General features: G+C 36.9%; 1 protein-coding gene across 5 annotated transcripts in view; it reads right to left on the bottom strand.

The window, feature by feature from the left end:
* SLC9B2 (solute carrier family 9 member B2) overlaps positions 1-22,476 on the bottom strand; it is a 64,649-nt gene that overhangs the window by 4,858 nt on the left and 37,315 nt on the right. For 4 of the 5 annotated variants that reach the window (XM_069593582.1, XM_069593581.1, XM_069593583.1 and 1 more), the window contains 5 exons: positions 21,967-22,073; positions 19,888-20,037; positions 8,516-8,624; positions 4,510-4,646; positions 1,689-1,909 (listed from right to left, as the gene is read on the bottom strand). In XM_069593582.1, coding sequence (XP_069449683.1) covers positions 1,691-1,909; positions 4,510-4,646; positions 8,516-8,624; positions 19,888-20,037; positions 21,967-22,073 — 722 coding nt within the window. In that variant the 3' untranslated portion in view covers positions 1,689-1,690. The remainder of the gene's footprint in view (positions 1-1,688; positions 1,910-4,509; positions 4,647-8,515; positions 8,625-19,887; positions 20,038-21,966; positions 22,074-22,476) is intronic. The other variant, XR_011257659.1, reaches the window with a different exon arrangement.

Genomic DNA, 22,476 nt, shown 5'->3' with positions numbered 1-22,476 from the left:
TGTTCATATGTTTGTCTTTATTAAATCAGAACCTTAGGTAGTCTAATAACAACATTATCTAAACATGATTATTCTAACAACTAGGCAGGAGCTGACCTAGAGTAGAGGAACTTAACAAGTGATACAAAAAAGCAGAAATGGTCAGTTGATTAAGTGGGATAAAATGAGACTTTTGCAGATAAGACTTTCTGATCTTCTCTACTGGCACGTCACAATTCCTGAAATTCCTGCCATAGAAGTCATTCTTTTGGTTAAAGTTACATCTTTAGATAGTCCTTGTTAACCTGTAGGAATATGCTACTAGGTGATGGTAACACCCAACACGATAGTACTTCTGGCTCTCAAATCTGGTCTTTCCATCTCCCGGGAATGTGAATGCTTAGTGAGAGATAATACTTTTCAGCTGGGTGGGTGTGATTGTCACCAACAGAATGTGCAAGGAGAGATGTGTCTGCTGCCACATCACTTCCTTAAAAATAAACTGCTTGTCTTGGGCTTCTTTTTTCTTCTTCTTCCTGAATACTAGAAAGGGGACTTTTGTCCTAAGCTAGGGCAAAGCAGAGCTCAGGATGGAAGGACATGGGTCTCTGAATAAACCTCATGAGCAGAGTAACCCTGTCAGCTGGTTTTGTAAGAGGAAAATACATTTTTCTATTTATTTAATTTTTCATTTCTTCATTATAGCAGCTTACGTTACCCTGATTAATATGGCATTCATGAGGCTGAGATAGATTTAAAAATTAGCTATCTCTTACCTAAAGAACAGGAAGAGCCTGAAAATGTGGGTCACAAAAAAACAAAGGGGTGGGTCAGGGCACTGCTTAGGTAGAAAGAAACTCAGATGAGCCACTGAAATGGGGGGCTCTGTGAAGCTAACTAGGGGGATAGGATTTAGTCTTTGGCATGTGGACAGGTGCAAGAGAAAGAACCAATTAAAATATTTTGTGTACTTTTAAAAATTTTTGGTGGGAACAATCAGAAATACTACTTCATAGAAAGATAGGTAAGAGAGAGAGAAATGGAAAAGAGGCAGATTAAGAGGGAAGGTAGAAATGGATGAAGGATTGTGTTAAAAACAAAAAGAAAAAAGGGCCCCAAACAATTCAAGGCATGAGAGGTTAGGTGACCATGAAGTATGAAATTGTGATGATAACACTAAGTCAGAGCAAGCTGTTGGCTAGCAAAACAGACACTGAAATTAAATTGTGGTAGTACACTAAAGTATCTACGTGTGCCGTAATTTGCCAGGCTCCTCTGTCCAGGGGATTTCCCAGGGAAGAATACTGGAGTAGGTTGCCATGCCCTTCTCCAGGGGATCTTCCGGACCCAAGGATCGAATCTGTGATTTCTACATCTACTGTATTGTAGGCAGATTCTTTACCGCTGAGCCACCAGGGAAGCCCCAAGTATACATGTCCCTATACAAACTAATAGATAATGATGAATAGTTATTTGAAGAAAAAAAATTAAGGAAGGGAGCAGGTTGGAGATGTAGAACATTACCACCATCCTGGTAATAGCTAAAAATGCTGTTTAAAAAAAAATAGCCACACTCTGGTTCTGTTAATTTACACTTAAACACTAAATATGTCAATATCCATCCGGATAAAACTAGTCTCTGCTAGTTGACAAAAGCAGGCACTGACAGCAGCCTTCTGAGGGCTGTATTCAGCATTCAGTCTTTTCACCTCTAAACTTGTATAGAAGTCTCTCCTTGATCTTCTTCATCTTTATGTTGTTCAGCTTTCTGGAGAAGTCTGGGGCCGAGCAAACCAATAAGTAGGCTTCCAACTGGGGCTGTGATGAGGATGGACAAAAATGCCACTGTCAACACATCCATTCCATATCCTTCTAACTGTTTCTCTCCATGTGATCTTGCTGTGTCCAAAGCCACAGATCCTATTGCAGCCTATGAAAGTTTAAAGGTAAAGTTGGAAGCATTATAAGATGAGCACATAGAAAAAAGGTGAATTGTGTTATCATTTGCAAAAACAAATGTCTTATTCTTTTGCTCAATTATGAAAGTTCTCTTAGTCCTGTTTCAAAATGTACTGCAGTTGATTTTAATGATCTGAAAGCTCTCCCTGCCCTTGCCAAGGGAAAGAATGATGATTCATATGTACCTATTTGCATAAGCCAAACTTACAAAAATATCAGGCAGATATATTTCAAAACACCAGGCAAATACAGACTTAGGATATTAATTAACTATAACAAGATTATACTAAATTCCTCCTGAATAAAGATGAAAGTTACTGGTCATCTCATTCTTTGATCTTTAGGAATTTGGAATTAAGAAAGGATAAGATGAAAAAATGCAGTGATATTTATTGGAAGATAGTGAAGTTCTAAATGAAAAAAATGTAAGAATATTGCTTCAGAGCCTAAACTAAAACATCAAGAAACTTGAAAGTGGTAGGCACCTTTGAAACGACGTTAATCTTATTAGGAATTTGATGAATTTTTTGCCTTAGGAGTTGGTGAAATGTTTTATTTAAAATTTATCTACTGGGAGGTATTATGAAAAATCTTTTAGAGACAAAATGCAATATTATCAATGCCACAAGGGAAATATATATTAATCAACCTGGTTATCCCCTTATTTCACAGAACACAACAATGTTGATCTCCAGGACAACACAACAAAAGAGAAAATATCAGTGTGGATGAGACACAGTGGCAGAGACTACTAATTGCCCATGATATCTGAATGCCCCTTTACCCTTCTATAATAGAAGTGGCTGGGTTTTAGCTGGTCACATTGCTGTTCAAATAGAGACTTTTTTTTTTCAGTCTTCTTTGCAAATAGTTGCAGCTATATATCTAAGTTTTGGCCACTGAGAGGTGAGCGAAAGTGATAAATGCTTCTTTTAATTGTTCCCTGAAAAGAAATGGACCTTACTATTTTCCCCTTGCCATTGGATGGAAATGGTGAAAGCTGGACTCATGGATGAAAAGCATAAGAACAGCAGTTACCTTGCCAGCTCTGGAATGGTCATTCTTGACCACTGGTTAGAAAGAAATAAAAAGTCTATCTCATTTAGTCCCCGCGTTTGAGGGGTCTTTGCTATGGTATATCACCTTGTGCCAGAACTAATTCAACATTTCATGAATGCTCAGCAAGAACTGCACACATTACAATATACATTTCCCTTTCAGTTCTCTGTTGTATGTGTAAATGTGTACATGTGTGTATGTTTAGGGGGTTTGTATGTTTTCTAAGATGGCATTTAAAGTATACTTCTTATGGGTCATAGACAAAAATAGTTTAAGAACACTAATATGGAAAAAATATATAAGAAAGTCTTGTTTCTTGTGCAGTGGCAAAGAAGAAAAAGGGAAATTCTATACAATAATTGCTTTGAGAACATGCATTATTCAAGACAACCTAGATAATTTCTCCTTAGTTTAAAACTTGTTTTCATAGCGGGAAAGTGCCATCCTTCAAGTTTTAACTTTAGAAACAAATCTTTCATACCAAAGCAACTAGAGTGATTATTTTTGCTATTTTACCTGCTAAAGTTACCAGAGACAGTGTGGAGGCGGGAGACTGAGGGAGAAACTACTCTATGTACTGTACTATATTAACCTCATAGCATTCTTAGTCACCATGTTTATGTCTCAGACTCCTATGAATGTATGATGGAAAGAAAAACTTCTCTGAAGCCACACAAAATCTGGCATATTGTTCCAGACCAGCATACACATCTCTCAAAGCTTCCTAAATTAACATCTGATTTTCGTTTCATGAAACGAGAAATTTATACACTTAAATAATCACAAAATAATCAAGGATGAAACAAGTCTCATTTCTTGTAATTAGTTGGAGAATATACAATACCATCAGGGACATGTTACATTTGCAACAAACGATCTGTACAGTTCTAATTTAATTAGCAATTACAGGTATGCTACCAAATACCTGGCAAATCCTTCCAAGCACCTATTGGTTAGTGCCTTGTTCACCGGCGTGCACAAATTTTGGGTCATATGATTGTTTGTCAGGAGGTTCAGCTGGTTTGACAATTTTAAATATCAACTAATAATCGAGGAAATAAAGCATTTTCTGAGTTATTTCTCAATAAATCTTTCTCCATTATATATAAAGACTGTAGTCAAGCATAACTGATCATCAATCACATAGTTACATACATTTCAATACTAAGATGGGCTATGCTATTTATTGAAATGAAGAAAGTTAATAACTATCTCTAGGTTATTTAGAGAGCTCTGAGTGAAAATTTCAAACTCTTCCTTCCTGCTAGGTACTGTCTAGTAGTACAGGGATTTATTGGATTTTCAGTTGTACTCTGGTGATCTAAAGAAATTTAAATGAGCTGTCATACTTATGAATCAATATACCAAGAATAAAACTTTTAAAGAGTAAATCAGTATAAAATCTTATCATAAATCAAACTTCATATACTTATTTTCACCAAATTTGAACAAGCTCTCTTATTAAAAATTTCAAGATATCATATAGAAATAGGAATTAAAATCCATTATTACCTGGACTGTGGCCTTTGGAAGCCATGCAAAAGAAATAAATATCTTTTCCTTAATGTTAAAACCAGCAAAACACACGATCAGATATGTGACTGAAATTCGTATTAATACTGCAATGCCCAGGGTGGCAACACAAAGACCTGTAAGAAATACTCAGTTTTCAGACATAATGAAATACTGAGGGGATAAAAACCCCTGAATCTCATAATTACTGATTCAAAAGTCTTTCAACAGAAGCCTAAAAACATTCAAAAAATTAAAAAGACAAAATGGCAAGGTATAATTTATTAAAACATCAATATTAAGGACCAATCAGACCACTTGTTTAAAAGAAGGTATTTCCCCTTGGTTTTTTAGTAAAATGCAAAAGAGTTATTTGACCTGAAAAGAAACCAGGGTATTCCCCTAAAATAAAAACAGAAATTAAACATATTTAAATTTTTACAAAGGAGATTTGAAGGTTATTTTATGCTTTATAGCAAGAACAACACTTTCTTTCATGTGTTTATTTTTAAAGAATTTATACAATAATAACTGTACATGGCAGGATTTGGACTAGGTACTAGTACACAGAAATATAAATAGACTGCTTCTATGAATATCAAAGACAGAAACATAAACAACTAATTAATATACTATAAGGTAAATACAGTTTAAACATACTGGTAAGAGGGCATAGGAAAATAAAACATTATTATTTTTAACAAAGTGGATGAGAATTCTTTACAGAGTATGAAGAAGTGATATTCAAAATATTTATGAACCATTATGGATGTAATGAGCCAATCAGAACAGAGCTGGCTGGGCACTGACCAATCAGAACAGACATCAGCACTCTACATCTGTTTCCTCATACTGGTGTGTATACTGACAACCCATTAGTCCTGGTTGTCATATACAGCTATATTCAATCAGCATTTAGAAGTCTTTGCTAGTAAAGTTCATCCTGATGTGCAAAATAAGGGATTGTGACTTGGCCACTGGAGGCTACTGGACCTGAGAAAGCCACAGCTAAAGTGACTGCTAACTAACAGGGTAGTATTTTAAAAAGTAACTTTGGTTGAGTATTTACTCTGTGCCAGGTTCCATAGTCAGCTTTAAGTGCACTACTTTATTAAATCCTTACAACCTGTGGGGTAATTAGTCTCATTTTACAGTTGAAAACAATGAAGTTCAAAAAGGAACAGAAAATTGAGAACAATTTTTTCAAGTTGAAAAGGCTTATAAAAGGGAAAGACATTGCAGGAAGCTCTAATGTAAATCTGCAATAAAGTTTTTTTTTAACAGAAAAGTTTTGTAGCTTTTTGTTGGAGGATATTCTCTCAGGTTGATATATTTTCAAAGGTATTTGTTGCTGAAGTACAAGGTACAAAAGAGATAATACCATTCCCAGGAGGGAACATTGAAAGTTTGGGGAGACGATGATGAGGAAGATTGAGACATATTGAGTTTAAAGTTTTGTGGGGCTTATGAGTGGTGATGTCCAATCAACCACTGGATATACAGATTTAAAGATTTTGGAATTATATAGTTTACAATCAAAGTCACTTACTCCTTGGAAGAAAAGTTATGACCAACCTAGACAGCATATTGAAAAGCAGAGACATTACTTTGCCAACAAAGGTCCGTCTAGTCAAGGCTATGGTTTTTCCAGTGGTCATGTATAGATGTGAGAGTTGGACTGTGAAGAAAGCTGAGCGCCGCCGAATTGATGCTTTTGAACTGTGATGTTGGAGAAGACTCTTGAGAGTCCCTTGGAGTGCAAGGAGATCCAACCAGTCCATTCTGAAGGAGATCAGCCCTGGGATTTCTTTGGAAGGAATGATGCTAAAGCTAAAACTCCAGTATTTTGGCCACCTCATGCAAAGAGTTGACTCATTGGAAAAGACTCTGATGCTGGGAGGGATTGGGGGCAGGAGGAGAAGGGGACGACCGAGGATGAGATGGCTGGATGGCATCACGGACTCAATGGACATGAGTTTGGGTAAACTCTGGGAGTTGGTGATGGACAGGGAGGCCTGGCGTGCTGCGATTCATGGGGTCGCAAAGAGTCGGATATGACTGAGCGACTGAACTGAACTGAATCAAAGTCACTGAGTGCAGATGAGCTTGGGAAAGTGATAAAGAGTGAGAAGCATAGGAGCCATATATACTGTAAAGACTCAAAGGGCACTAGAAAATACAAAGTTTCCAACTTCAATGTGAAAGTGTTTTAAAGAGGTTAATAGCATCAAATGCTGATATGAGATCAAGTAAAATAAAGACTCATAAATATTCAGTGGATTTAATAACATAACCTTGATAAGAGCAGGGCTGGCTGTGTGTTAGGGCAGAAGCTAAACTTAATGCACTGAGGAAGCGAAAGAGAACTGAAATGGAAAAGTGGAATATAGGTAACCTTTTGGAAAAGTTTGAAAGGAGGAAGAAAGAGATAGAATGGTAGGTGAGGAGAGCAGTGAAAGGAGAAAGGATGTGTGTGTATATATATATATATACATATATATGTACACATATCCTTTATAAATACATATATGTGTGTACTTATTTAAATTTTGATTGTGATAAAATATACTTAACAAAAATCACCATCTTAATCATTTAAAAACTTACAGTTTAGTAAGTATCAAGTTAAACATTCATATTTTTGTGCCACAAATATCCAGAATGTTTTCATCTTATAAAACTGAAACTCTGTACCCATTAGACAACAAATTCCCATCTCCCCATTTCCAAGATCCCTGGCATCATTCTACTCTGCTGCTGCTGTTGCTGAGTCACTTCAGTCGTGCCCGACTCTGTGCGACCCCATAGATGGCAGCCCACCAAGCTCCCCCGTCCCTGGGATTCTCCAGGCAAGAACACTGGAGTGGGCTGCCATTTCCTTCTCCAATGCATGAAAGTGAAAAGTGAAAGTGAAGTTGCTCAGTCGTATCCGACCCTCAGTGACCCCATGGACTGCAGCCTTCCAGGCTCCTCCATCCATGGGATTTTCCAGGCAAGAGTACTGGAGTGGGGTGCCATTGCCTTCTCTGTCATTCTATTCTACATTTCTATGAATTTGACTCATATAAATAAAATCATACAGTATTTGTCTTTTTATGATTGGCTTATTTTATTTAATATAATGTCCTCTAGGTTCATCCATGCTATAGCATGAATCAGAATGGGATATTATTTCAAGATAAGAGAGATTAAAGTCCATTTAACTTCTGAAGAAGAGGAAACTGTGACAAGGCTACTTGAAGATGTATGAAAACAGGGGAAGAATCTATGCATGAGATTCAGAAAGAGGTGGCAAGGACCAGGAGCCCCTGTATGGATGGAAAAATAACGTAATGCAACGAAAGGAGGAAATAATGAGTATATGTGCGTAAATTAATTCTTAAATGAAGTGCTATGAATTAAGAGTTTTAACATGATGGCTAGCAAATGTGTGGGCTTCCCTCATAACTCAGTTGGTAAAGAATCTGTCTGCCGCGCAGGAAACTCAGCTTCGATTCCTGGGTAGGGAAGATACCCTGGAGAAGGAAACAGCAACCCACTCTAGCATTCTTGCCTGGAGAACACCACAGACAGGGGAGCCTGGCAGGCTATGGTCCATGGGGTTACAAGAGTCAGACACGACTGAGCGAATAACCACCACAGCAAATGTGTGAATGAATCAAAGAATGAACAAACATTTCTATTCTATGGGTACATATTATTACATGTTATAGGACTCACTAGTTATCTTTAAGATTCTGGCTCTTGATCAGGGCAAGGCTACATGACCATTTTTACCCTTGGGAAACAGACCTGCATTTTACTGATGGTAGTCAGCAATGTCACTTTTCTTTACAAGGAACAATATTAAGGGTGTAAAATTTACTGTCTTAGATTGACAAACATTATTTTCTAACCAACAACTCCGATAACAGGAATCAGTGAACACATACCTACTAAAGATATCTCAACTGAATATAGATAGAAGGAGTTGATTTTAGCAAAAGTAGTACTTTGAAATTCTTACCTATAGTTTCTGGTCTGAGAGCTGCAATTGACACCTCTGCTCCAATCAGTCCAAAGAGAAGGGGCTGAAAGATGTCCCAGGCAACTGCTATAACTTTTTCAACATCTGTCTAAAAGAAACACACACACACACGGATTTTCATTACATGAATTCAGAATTTCTAAGAATTTTACTAATTTGAAATTTGAGTCAATTTGACCTGCGACAGCCTTTACCTCTGTATTATCTATAAATGAGTTAGTTCAAAGGCAACAAAAAATTGCACAAAGATAGTTCTAATACAATTAAGATATTATGTGAGATACTTTAGTGTTGGTTTATACATAAGAGTGAATTATAGAATCTTACAAAGTAATTTTAGAACTTCTGTTTCTGAATATACAATCTGTGTATATGCATATATTATAATGAATATTATTACATTAATTGTATTCTTATTTCATTTAATAGTTAAAAATTTTGTTAATTTTCATTTAAAAATATGATTTAAAGGCTTAATATTTGCACATATATCTAGATACTCATCGCATAATTCCTGCATAGTAATCTAGGAAACTAGGAAATACCATAGTTTATTCAATAATTTCTTTATTTATAGGTCTTTGTTTCCAATTTTACCTTTATAAAAACATGTTGTTTATGGTTATCTCAAATTATGCACAAAAGCACAATCCAGGTATAACAAAGTGCTGCGCCAGTTATTAATTTATTGCTATTTGGCCCCTAATCTGCCTTTCCTTGTTTCTCTGCAGAAAATGGAGCTGGGCTCTTTATATAGTTCTCCTTTGCCAGCTGGTACCATATTAAAAAAGCTAAATGGCTGTCTGGGGAGGCCTTACAAATAGCTGTGAAAAGAAGAGAAGCGAAAAGCAAAGGAGAAAAGGAAAGATATCAGCATCTGAATGTAGAGTTCCAAAGAAGAGCAAGGAGAGATAAGAAAGCCTTCTTCAGCGATCAGTGCAAAGAAATAGAGGAAAACAACAGAATGGGAAAGACTAGAGATCTCTTCAAGAAAATTAGAGATACCAAGGGAACATTTCATGCAAAGATGGGCTCGATAAAGGACAGAAATGGTAGGGACCTAACAGAAGCAGAAGCTATTAAGAAGAAGTGGCAAGAATACACAGAAGAACTGTACAAAAAAGATCTTCACGACCAAGATAATCACGATGGTGTGATCACTCACCTAGAGCCAGACATCCTGGAATGTGAAGTCAAGTGGGCCTTAGAAAGCATCACTACGAACAAAGCTAGTGGAGGTGATGGAATTCCAGTTGAGCTGTTTCAAATCCTGAAAGATGATGCTGTGAAAGTACTGCACTCAATATGCCAGCAAATTTGGAAAACTCAGCAGTGGCCACAGGACTGGAAAAGGTCAGTTTCCATTCCAATCCCAAAGAAAGGCAATGCCAAAGAATGCTCAAACAACCACACAGTTGCACTCATCTCACATGCTAGTAAAGTAATGCTCAAAATTCTCCAAGCCAGGCTTTAGCAATACGTGAACCGTGAACTTCCAGATGTTCAAGCTGGTTTTAGAAAAGGCAGAGGAACCAGAAATCAAATTGCCAACATCTGCTGGATCATGGAAAAAGCAAGAGAGTTCCAGAAAACCATCAATTTCTGCTTTATTGACTATGCCAAAGCCTTTGACTATGTAGATCACAATAAACTGTGGAAAATTCGGAGAGAGATGGGAATACCAGACCACCTGACCTGCCTCTTGAGAAACCTATATGCAGGTCAGGAAGCAACAGTTAGAACTGGACATGGAACAACAGACTGGTTCCAAATAGGAAAAGGAGTATGTCAAGGCTGTATATTGTCACCCTGCTTATTTAACTTATATGCAGAGTACATCATGAGAAATATCAATAACCTCAGATATGCAGATGACACAACCCTTATGGCAGAAAGTGAAGAGGAACTAAAAAGCCTCTTGATGAAAGTGAAAGAGAAGAGTGAAAAAGTTGGCTTAAAGCTCAACATTCAGAAAACTAAGATCATGGCATCTGGTCCTATCACTTCATGGGAAATCAATGGGGAAATAGTGGAAACAGTGTCAGACTTTATTTTTGGGGGCTCCAAAATCACTGCAGATGGTGATTGCAGCCATGAAATTAAAAGATGCTTACTCTTTGGAAGTAAAGTTATGATTAGATAGGATATTAAAAAGCACAGACATTACTTTGCCAACAAAGGTCTGTCTAGTCAAGGCTATGGTTTTTCCAATAGTCATGTATGGATGTGAGTGTTGGACTGTGAAGAAAGCTGAGCACCGAAGAATTGATGCTTTTGAACTGTGGTGTTGGAGAAGACTCTTGAGAGTCCCTTGGACTGCAAGGAGATCCAGCCAGTCCGTTCTGAAGGAGATCAGCCCTGGGATTTCTTTGGAAGGAATGATGCTAAAGCTGAAACTCCAGTACTTTGGCCACCTCATGCGAAGAGTTGACTCATTGGAAAAGACTCTGATGCTGGGAGGGATTGGGCGCAGGAGATAGGGGCGACAGAGGGTGAGATGGCTGGATGGCATCACCGACTCAATGGATGTGAGTTTGAGTGAACTCCGGGAGTTGGTGATGGACAGGGAGGCCTGGCGTGTTGCAATTCATGGGGTTGCAAAGAATCAGACATGACTGAGCGACTGAACTGAACTGAACTATATTAAATATTGTTAGTAGAGAGGCTGAAAGCTATGACAAGAGAAGGTGCCCTTCCTGGTTTCTGTGGCTCCTCCTGCCAAGATCTTCCAGTACAAGGCTCCTGCAGCCTGGGTGTCTTCTCCAGTACCAGGCTCCTATAGTGCATGGGGCCTGCAGCTTCCCCCAGGCTATTTCTAGGGTGGTTTCATCCCCACCTCCCATGGGCAATATACCTTTCCATGTACCCTGGTGGGTGGATTTCCTTTGAGTTAGGAGAGTAGATTTCTGGTAAATTTTGTAGGCAGGGTGCCATGGTGATTTCTCTGTCACCCAGTGACCAAGGCTCTGACCAGGTCTGGATTCTCAGCTCTGAGGTTGGGAGTAGGGACGTGAGAGGGGGAGGCAGAAGGGTATGGTTTATTTCCACCTTAGAAGTTTATAGCTGCTATTCCCCAATGGCTCACCAGGTAAAGAGTCCCCCTGCAATCCAGGAGACACAGGAGATGTGGGTTCAATCCCTGGGTTGGGAAGACCCCTTGGAGAAGGAAAAGGCAACCCACTCCAGTATTCTTGCCTGGGAAATCCCATGGACAGAGAAGCCTGGTGGGCTACAGTGCATGGTGTTGCAAAGAGTCATATACAACTGAGTATATAAGAACAGCACACACTCTTATAATTTTTAGGGGTCTCTTTACGTCTTACAAGCCAACCCCTTGTTAACTGATCCCTGGGATGTTTAATAATAAACTTCTCTATTCCAGTTACTATGTGATTTCTCTCTCCTTACAAGATCCTGGTTGATATGAGCATAACTTTATAAAACTTAATTCAAACATCCTAGGAAAAGACTCACACAATTGACCATGTAAAACTAAAGTGTCTGTGGCAAAGCAAACCATAAAAAAAATAGTGATAAACCAAGAGAAAATAACTGTACTATGTGTAACAGATAAGGAAAAATACCCAATCATTAAGAAAAAGATAGAGATCCTAGTAGAAAAATGGGCAATGCAAATATACAAGTAGTCATACAAGAAACACAAATGGCCTCAAAGCATGACACTGAAACTCAGTAGTCAGAGAAACACAAGTTGAAACAATATACCATATTTTGGGGGAAGGCATAACCACATTGGGAAAAAAAAACCTACAATGTAATATATTTGCAAGATTGCAAGCACACTCAGCCTAATTGGTAGGAGAGCAAACTGACAATTTTGTTTTTTCTTTTGGAAGGCAATGTAGCAGTGCCCATTACAGTACCTAAGAATTTACATTTAACAGACTTTTTTCAGTCAACATTATGAATCTATATTTTTGGTCCACAGTTTTACCCTTAAAATTACACATTTTCCATATCTGTATGGAACTCTGACAGAGGATTACATTGCTTCTCTACTTTCTTCATTATTATTTCTGATATGTTTATTAGGGTGAAGATTCTATTTCTCTTAGCTTATCAATGTTGAAAGACAGCATATGTGAGGGATTCAGTTGATTTATGTATACAGTTCTATTTCTATATTATGAAAAAAAAGTTATGCTTCCATATCATAAGGAATCAGGTTCAAATTCTGCCACCCATTAACTGTAAGTCACCTGCCCTTAGCACCTCATTTTTCTCATCTGTAAAGTAGAGGTTTATATTAAAAGACATCCAAGATCCTTTGTCATTTAATGACAATTTCTAGTTTTGTCAAAAAATGTCCAGTTGCCAACATTCCACATATCGTTAAATTTTACTTTTGAATTTAATCCTTAGAGTATATCATAGCTAAAGCTCAGACTTTAGTTGATATTTAGTTGTGAAGAATGAAATTTAACTCTATTAATCTTAGTTTTACTTAGGCTTTTGTTGACAGGACTAAATTGCTTAAGGAAAGTCCTCAAAAATATTTCAATATTTCATATATTCGGAACTCCAATGAGAGCAGAAGTCCTAAAGAGTTTTCCCTATCAAATTACTTTTATTTCTAAACTGTAGGCAAAGGCCATGCTTTGCTTTTTATCTGTAACACTTTAGAACTAATTGGATATGGGCTTTATCAGATATGGGCTTATATATTATGAACTTTTAAAAGGGGAGAAGAGTCACAATGTAGCTTTTTTTGGTGGCTTTTTCATAATTTAAAAACCAAAATAAGTTTATTTACAAAAGAGAATCAAGCCACAGAAATAAGATACTTATAAAAGAAGATGAGCTAGGGAATTCCCTGGTGGTCCAGTGACTGACACACTGAACTTTCCTTGCCAAGAGCATGGGTTCAGTCCCTGATTGGGGAAGTAAGATCCCACAAGCTATATAGGGCAGTCAAAAAAAAAAAAAAAAAGGAAGAAGAAGATGAGCCAAAAGGAAAGAAGATTGTGTTGTCCATTAAAATTTAAGGCCACTTTATACATCTCTATGTACCAATGGTAAGAATCTTCAAAAATATAAATCACTTTCAAGGATGGACAAAAAGGAGAAAGTTAAGAGAAATGAAAGTTTCATCAGGGGTTAAATGTCTATCTAAGTGGATACGTCTCTTCTTAGAAGAACAATTCAGTATTCAGGACATCCAAAATAAAACAGAAAACAAACCCTCATAACTATAAAGGTCATCAAGAAGGACTGAATTTGAAAATAAATGAAAAAAAATAGATGACAGAGGCTTAAAAAAGGTGAGTGCACTTGAATAAAATACAACAGATGGCAAGATGAATGATTAAATGGAAAACCAAGAGGAAAGTAAGAAATATCATCAGAAACTATAGGCACAAGTGAATTTTATAAAATACTTTAGATTTTCAAAGTTTAACTCAAAACATCATTAGCATTTATTGCTATAGCAATAATGTACTTGAGTTAAACTTTGAAAATCTAAAGTATTTTATAAAATGTTTTTTACAAATGTTTACTAATGCTTCATTTCCATTTCCCCATAAAATAGCCACAGTTCTTTAGATGTTGTTATTAGTTTCTTCATTAGTTTCTTCATTACAGTTGGGAAAACTGAGTATTAGAGAAGATAGATGACCTTTGGGTGATTATGCAGCTCAAGAGTCATAGAACCAGGATCGGAAGCAAGGTCTCTGTTAAATTAAATTTTATGTTCTTTTTATAATACTGTGCTGCTCTGGAGAGTTCCTGCCACAAAACTGATTCAGTGAAGATTCGTTTTCCTTTCTTTAGGGCAACAGTTTGGCATATTCAAATGGTGTGTTCTCATCCTCGCTCTGCCACTTACTGGCTTTGTGACGTTAGGCACTGTATCCAGTATTTCTAAGCCTTGGTGTCCTCATTTGTAAAATGATCTGATATCTACTTTTCAAGGTAATAGTAGGGAATAAATGTATGTAAAACTTCACTTGGAAAGAAATCTTCAAGGGGAAAAAAAAATAGTTTGGAGGAAAGGTCCTAGTAAGAGATTCATAGATCTGATCACATGAAAGTATCTTTGTGTTAAAAAATGAATGATATAAAAAGGCACAAAAAGCTAATTTCATATATAGAAACATGTGTATATGTGTATATATATCTTATAGGTCAATAATCAATGCATAAAAGACCTTTAGAAGATAATGCATAAAAGACCTAGCAAAGAAAAATAAAAAATACAAGGGGCAAAGTATATGAAAAAATATGCTTTTAAACTGTGATGTTGGAGAAGACTCTTGAAAGTCCCTTGGACCACAAGGAGATCAAACCAGTCAATCCTAAAAAGGAAATCAATCCTGACTATTAATTGGAAGGACTGATGCTGAAGCGCCAATACTTTGGCATCTGATGCAAAGTGCCGACTCATTAGAAAAGACCATGATGCTGGGAAAGATTGAAGGCAGGAGAAGTGAATGACAGAATACAGAAGATGAGATGGTTGGATGGTATAACTGACTCAATGGACATGAGTTTAAGCTCCCAGAGATGGTGAAGGACAGGGAAGCCTGGCATGCTGCAGTTCATGCAGTTGCAAAGAGTCAGACATGACTGAGTGACTGAACAATAACAATTAATCAAAGAAACATAAAATAAAACAAGATACCACTTTTTATCTGTCAGCATGGCTAAAGGTTATAAACAATAATCTTCTAAGCCAGTGGCTCACAAAATGTGGGGCTTCCCTACCAGCTCAGTTGGTAAAGAATCTGCCTGCAATGCAGGAGACCTCAGTTCAATTCCTGGGTTGGGAAGATCTGCTGGAGAAGGGATAGGCTACCCACTCCAGTATTCTTGGGCTTCCCTTGTGGCTCAACTGGTAAAGAATCCACCTGCAATGCAGGAGACCTGGGTTTGACCCCTGGGTTGGGAAGATCCCCTGGAGAAGGGATTCCCTGGAGAAGGGAAAGGCTACCCACTCCAGTATTCTGGCCTGGAGAATTGCATGGACTGTATAGTCCATGGGCTTGCAAAGAGTCAGACACAACTGAGTGAAATGTGGTCCCAGATTAGCACCATCAGTATCACCTGGAGACTTATTAGAAGTCAAATTCTAAAGCCTCACTGTAACTAAGTCAGAGATTTGGGGGTGGGGCCCAGAAATCTAACCCAGGAAGACTTCCAGGTGATTCTGATGCATGCTTAAGTCTGTGAAACTATTCTAAGCTGATGAGGGTGTAATGATAAAGGTGCCTCATATATTACCAGTAGAAGAGTAAATGCATACTCTTTTTACCATTCTCTGGAAAGCTTTTTGGTAATGTGTGTCAAAAACCTCATCACGTTCGTATTGTTTGACCCCCCAAGTTTCACTGTTAGGAATCTGCCCTAATGAAATGATGAGAAACAGAATTCTAGCATAATTAAAAATAGCAGAGAAGGGAAATAACCTAAATATCTAACTGTAAGGAAATGGTTTTAGAAAAATTATGGGGCATCTCTACGTGTGTGTGTATGAGTGAGTATGTGCATTGTGGTTTGTGTGTATGTGTATAAAGGGATATACACAGGAGAGTAAACAGAGGTATATATGAAAAACAAGGTGCCTAGTTCTTTCACTGGGTTGTGGATTAACACTGACTTTATGCTGCAGGCAATTCAGGCAAAATTAAGACACATGCACTCAAACAGATGCTCCGTTTTGGTTTATAGCAATCTTTTCTATATAACCCACATTATATTTTGGAAAATAGTGTTAACTGACACAGCAAAATCTGCCTTTCCCTCTTGGTCTTTCGTGTCCATAGCTAGTGGTCACTTAGAGTAGGGATCGGTGTCCCCCTTGATTTCCCTGCTGCTAAAACTGCTGCTCTATTCCAAATGATGTGGCCCTTTGGTTTTCAAAATCCTATCACTTATGAAGTGAGAGATTTAATTTTAAATCATAAAGTTTAGAAGTATGTTTTTAATATATTTGACATGTGTCTCAATTTGGCTCAAATAGGTGTCCAAATATAAAAATGTGCCCTGTGCAATGACGCTGCAGCTGTACAATCAGGGTAGCACAAGTTGCTCCGGAGTCAAACCTGAGCTTAAACACCAGTGCCACTTTTAAATTTTGTGACCTTGACATTTTTTTTTAAAGTTCTTCTGATTTACAATCTCTATAAAATTGAAATGGTAATACTTTCTCAAAGTTTCTTTTGTGAAAATAAGTGAGGATATTCAGTGCCTAGTATAATGCCTTACACAATGACAATAACAGTCCTTAGCTCCTTTCCCTCTTTTTACCAAAGTCAGTTTAATATAATGAGTTGGTTGTAACTTTTGAAAAATTTTGAAGAGGTGAAAATAGAAAGCATTTTTCTGTAAAATTCAATGTGAAGAAACTTACTATAAGCATATTTGAAAATCTTCCTATTGAATACATGCAAGTAAATAAGCTAAAATATTTCAGTAGTTTACAGCACTGTTGGCTTTAGGTAGAGAAATTGTAAATGAGTTTTTTCTTTCCTTTGCTTTCTGTCTCAGAAATAAAATTGATATTATTTTATATATAAACATTATAAAAATTAAATTAAATATTTAAAATATTAAATTTTAATATAAAAATAAGTTTTATAATTTAGTATGAAATAGTAATTTCATACTCAGAAATAAAATTGTTCTCTTTACTAATTTCTTTTATAACTGAAAGAGTAAAGGTTACCACTGAAAGAGTAAAGGCTGAGTAAAGGTTACCACTAAGAAGCTAAGGTTATGTTTGACAGAAAACAACAAATTCTGTAAAGCAATTATGCTTCAATTAAAAATAAATTAATTAAAAATAAAAAAAGAAGTTAAGGGACAGAGTCCAGTCTCAGCCACTATTTGGCTGCAACTCACAAGCAACTCCAAGTAAGAATGACCCAGCTGAACCTGCGATGTTGGAGAAGACTCTTGAGAGTCCCTCAGACTGCAAGGAGATCCAACCAGTACATCCTAAAGGAAACTGGTCCTGAATATTCATTGGAAGGACTGATGCTGAAGCTGAAACTCTAATACTTGGCCACCTGATGTGAAGAACTGACTCATTGGAAAAGACCCTGATGCTGGGAAAGATTGAAGGTGGGAGAAGAAGGGGACAACAGAGGATGAGATGGCTGGATGGCATCACTGACTCGATGGACATGAGTTTGAGCAAGCTCTGAGAGTTGGTGATGGACAGGGTAGCCTGGCATACTGCAGTCCATGGGGTCGCAAAGAGTCAGACACGACTGAATGACTGAACTGAACTGAACTGACATATGTCTAATTTCTTCATTAAACTGAATAGCATATAATCCTGTCAAGGTTAAATCTACAAAAATGTATCTTAAATAAATGGCAATCATCTAATTTCCATAATACTTATTAATAAAATGAATAACTGCATACTTATGGCTGGAGAAGGAAATGGCAGCCCACTCCAGTATTCTTGCCTGGGGAATCCCATGGAAGGGAGGAGCCTGGTAGGCTACAGTCCATGGGGTCGCAAAGAGTCAGACACGACTGAATGACTGAACTGAACTGAACTGACATATGTCTAATTTCTTCATTAAACTGAATAGCATATAATCCTGTCAAGGTTAAATCTACAAAAATGTATCTTAAATAAATGGCAATCATCTAATTTCCATAATACTTATTAATAAAATGAATAACTGCATACTTATGGCTGGAGAAGGAAATGGCAGCCCACTCCAGTATTCTTGCCTGGGGAATCCCATGGAAGGGAGGAGCCTGGTAGGCTACAGTCCATGGGGTCGCAAAGAGTCAGACACGACTGAGCGACTTCACTTTCACTTTCTTTATGACTGGAGTTTATGGTGGTTCAGATGGTAAAGCATCTGCCTGCAATGCAGGAGTCCTCATTTAGATCCCTGGGTTGGGAAGATCCCCTGGAGGAGGGCAGGGCATCCCTCTCCAGTATTCTTGCCTGGAGAATCCCATGGACAGAGGAACCTGGTGGGCTACAATCCACCGGGTTGCAAAGAGTCAGACATGACTGAGCGACTAACACTTTCGCTTTCATATTCATAGCTGATTCACACTGCTGTAGAGCAGAAACTAATATAACATTGTAGAGCAATTATCCTCCAATTTGTAAAAAAAAAAGTTCTATCAAAGGACTAAAAAAAGAAAACAAATCTTAATGATCTTGAAAATGGGAAAAAAACACAAAGTAATGTTTTTTTTTTTAACCTTTTGCCTGTGCTGCACAGCATGTGGGATCTAGCGTCCTGACCAGGGATTGAACTGTCACCCCCTGCACTGACAGTGTGGAGTCTTAGCCACTGGACCACCAGGGAAGTCCCCAAAACCATGTTACAGAAAACAGGCATAAGCTTTTGAATACACTGGCTAGTGAATATATGAAAAGATGATTATTTCACTCATAAAGAAATACAATTGGATCAGCAATGAGGTACATTTCTCACCCATTAGATTAGCACAGTATCTGATGACTGAAAACAGATCAGAGAAGTAGATTCTCTCATATGCTATTGGTGAGAACGTACATTGGTACAGTCTTTTATTTTTTTCTATTTTTTATTTTTGGTACAGTCTTTTAAAGGGGCAAATTGATATTATCAAAGTATCAATGTGCAGTCTTTCAAAGAGCAATCCTATTTCTAGAAACCTATCCTATAAACTCAATAATATGCTATAATTTGTTAAATTTCTTCTCACTGAATATTTAAGATGTTAGGATGTTGCATCATAGTTTAATTGGAAGCATTCTTTTTCTTTCTTGATAGCATGCAAAATAATAAGACTGGATAGTGTCCCTGCATTTATGAAATGTAGTATATGCAAGAGCATTTTATTGAAGCATTTTTTTTTTTTACCTTAGAAAATTAGAAACGATCCAATGTCTGTTAGAGGGAGAGCGAATAAATAGAGTATAGCACAACTATCCCCTAGAGAAGGAAATGGCAACTCACTACAGTATTCTCGCTTGGGAAATCCCATGGACAGAGGGGCCTGGAGGGCTACAGTCCATGGGGTTGCAATGACTTGGACACGACTTAGCAATTAACACTACTACTAGCACAATAATATAATGTAATACTCTGCAGCACTTACATAGGATAAGGAAGGCAGCATGGAAATAGGACCAAGATATGTTTTAAGTAAGTAAATGAGTTTTAAGTAAAGACATTAAGTTACAGTTTTGTATGTAAAGGGAAAAGCACGTGCATGTGTGAACTCAGGTACACGTTTACAAATGCTAGAAACTAGCTTTTCTGACGAAGCAATTTCATTAATTTGATGGTAAGAACATATCTGGAAAGAAAAATTTAATCTGATCAGAAAGTAATTATGAGCAGAAGAGCTTAAGATAAATTCACCTTTGTGCTGGCCCATCCTCTGCCTGCAAGGAAAGCTGTGACCAGCGTGCACAACCCTCCTGACCCAGGGAAACCAAAATACGTGCTGCTGAACACAGCCAGCACAGACAGCCCCAAGACCAGGAATGCTCTCTTCCACACAAGCTTGTCCTAGAAGAGGAAAAAGGGTGGTTAGCTCAGTTATTTCATGCAACTGATTTCTAAGTATTGATTTTCCCATATTCAGGACTTAGTAGAAAATAAATATGTCTGTGTCTGAACACATTAAGTGTGTGACATAATATTTACTTTCTTTTCCTTAGTAAAAGTAGAGTCAGCACATGTATAAATGTAGGTTCCTCTCCCAGGAATACCAGCTATCTTTCTCTGCAGTTATCAAAGCAGAACTTCTCAGGCCTAAAGGCAACAGCAGAAAAAAGCACAAGGGCTTTGGGGACAGAGAGTCCGGGGTTAAAATTTTAGCTTTGGCACCACTGGTGTGTGTGGCTGGCCACATTACTTAAACTCTCCAAGATTTTCTTCCTCTTTCCCAAAAAGCAGTTACATAACAGGGATTCTGTGAAGGCTAAAGATATGTCATCTTTATGATTCTTAGGCTCTCCATTTAATTTGATGCTTTCTTGGTTTTTATTTCTAAATCTTTGAATATCAAGAGGCTTAAAAGACTGTAAAGTGAGAGTCGTTTTTTGTTGTTGATTTTTAAAGTCTTAGAAATGTGTACCTCTTTCCTTTCACTCTTCCCTGTTCGGCCTTTTAAGCTTCTTAGAAGAAGGCAGGCAAGGCTTCTAGAAGTGTTTGGCTTGGACGCATGCAAGCTCTGGCTGTGGATCACCTGGTTCATTCCCAGCTTCACTGCTCTCTAGCTGTGTGACCTTGCTCAAGTCCCTCATCTTTAAGCCTCAATTTCCTCATAAAATGGTCATATTAATAATACTCATTTCATGAGTTAATGTATAGAGTGCCCTAGAATAGCACTTTACAACAGAATATTCAGTGAAGATGGAAATTTCTGTATCTACACTGTCTGCAGTAGTGTTCTTTTTTTTTTTTTTAACTTTATTACTGGAGTATAATTGCTTTACAATGTTGCGTTAGTTTCTGCTGTACAATAAAGTGAATCAGCTGTATGTATATACATATCCCCACCCTGTTCTATATCTGTGGTGATGTATAGCTAGTGGCTGCTATATTGAATAAGTGGCCCTTTTATTGTACATACCACATCACTTTCTACACAGGAAGTAAGCTATTATTTTCACTTTATTTTTTATTTAATTAGAAAATCCTATAATTTTCCTTTATTTTCCTATATTTTCCTTTATTCCTTTTATTTCATAAAATCTTTTACAGACAATTTCAAATGGAGTTTTTTGGAGCACAGTAAAAATTCAAACCAACATACATTCTAGTAATGATAGTGTTAATGTTCTTACTTAAAGTTCTAGGTTAGGTAAGTTTCTAATTCTATTCAAAATGCTCTGAAATCTCAAAATAATGCCAGTTCTTATAGGGAAAAAAGACTTTTAATCTTTATCTATTCTAAGAGACTTAGGAGAGTAAAGGAAACAAAATCTTTGCTACTATTAAGAAATCATGATGTACAGTAAGGAACTTTGATATCTTTGGTGAGAAATATTAGACTATATTATGATGAGATGTTAGGCCTATTTGATAGTATTAGAATCTAACATATTTTGATATTAAAAGAGAGCCCCCAAAGCCATTTCATATCTTAATTTAGCTAAGTATCATGAATAATAGTAAAATTAAATTCAATAATTAAAATAAATACAAAGATATGTATTATAGTATTTTAGAACTGATGTTATTTGTTTTGCAGTAGAATTTGAAGCATACAGAATATAAGTTGGAGAAAAAAATTCCAGGACTGTCTTACAAACCTTACACATCTAACCCTCTTCATAAGCCTCGTGGGCAGCACTGATATCGCAATGAGCAGAGTTAAAATAGTGAACTATTTTCTAAATCACATACTTCACATCAGCTTTCAGGAGAATGTTCTAGAATGCTTCTCTAATGACATTTTACAGCACAACGTGCTCACAGATCATTTCTTACCTGGTCACTGCTTGGGAAATACTGAATAAAAAATCCAAGAACCAACCCAATCACCACACCAATGATCACCTCCAAAACGCCTTTGAGAACATTAAAAACCGTGGAGCCTTAAAAACACATAAAAAGAAAAACTTCAGCCAGAATTCTAAATCCATAAACACACAGAGTTTAATCATTAACGTTAAAGCATATAATTACATACAAGGAAAAATTTACAGATATTTCCTGCTCTCCACATTCTTCAAGTGTCTAATTAAATGGGCCTATATTAAGGAAAGTATGCATATTACTGGAGATAAATTTTAAAATAGGCATAAGCTATGAGTTGTGTACCTTTGTCTATGCTTACTTCAACATAAATTTATTTTATTATTTGCTAAGAAAATATGAAAAGATAAAATTCACAAATCAGGGCTTTGTTCTATTGTATTATATGCATAGGCTGTGAGTAGACAGATCTAGTATTTAAACTTCCATTTAAGAGCTTGATATTTTAATAATAAATGCATA

The sequence above is a fragment of the Ovis canadensis genome, chromosome 6 (assembly GCF_042477335.2).
Source record: "Ovis canadensis isolate MfBH-ARS-UI-01 breed Bighorn chromosome 6, ARS-UI_OviCan_v2, whole genome shotgun sequence".
Classification (NCBI taxonomy): Eukaryota; Metazoa; Chordata; class Mammalia; order Artiodactyla; family Bovidae; genus Ovis; species Ovis canadensis.
Note: the sequence above shows the minus strand (reverse complement) of the source record. Positions and strands in the feature narration are given on the sequence as shown.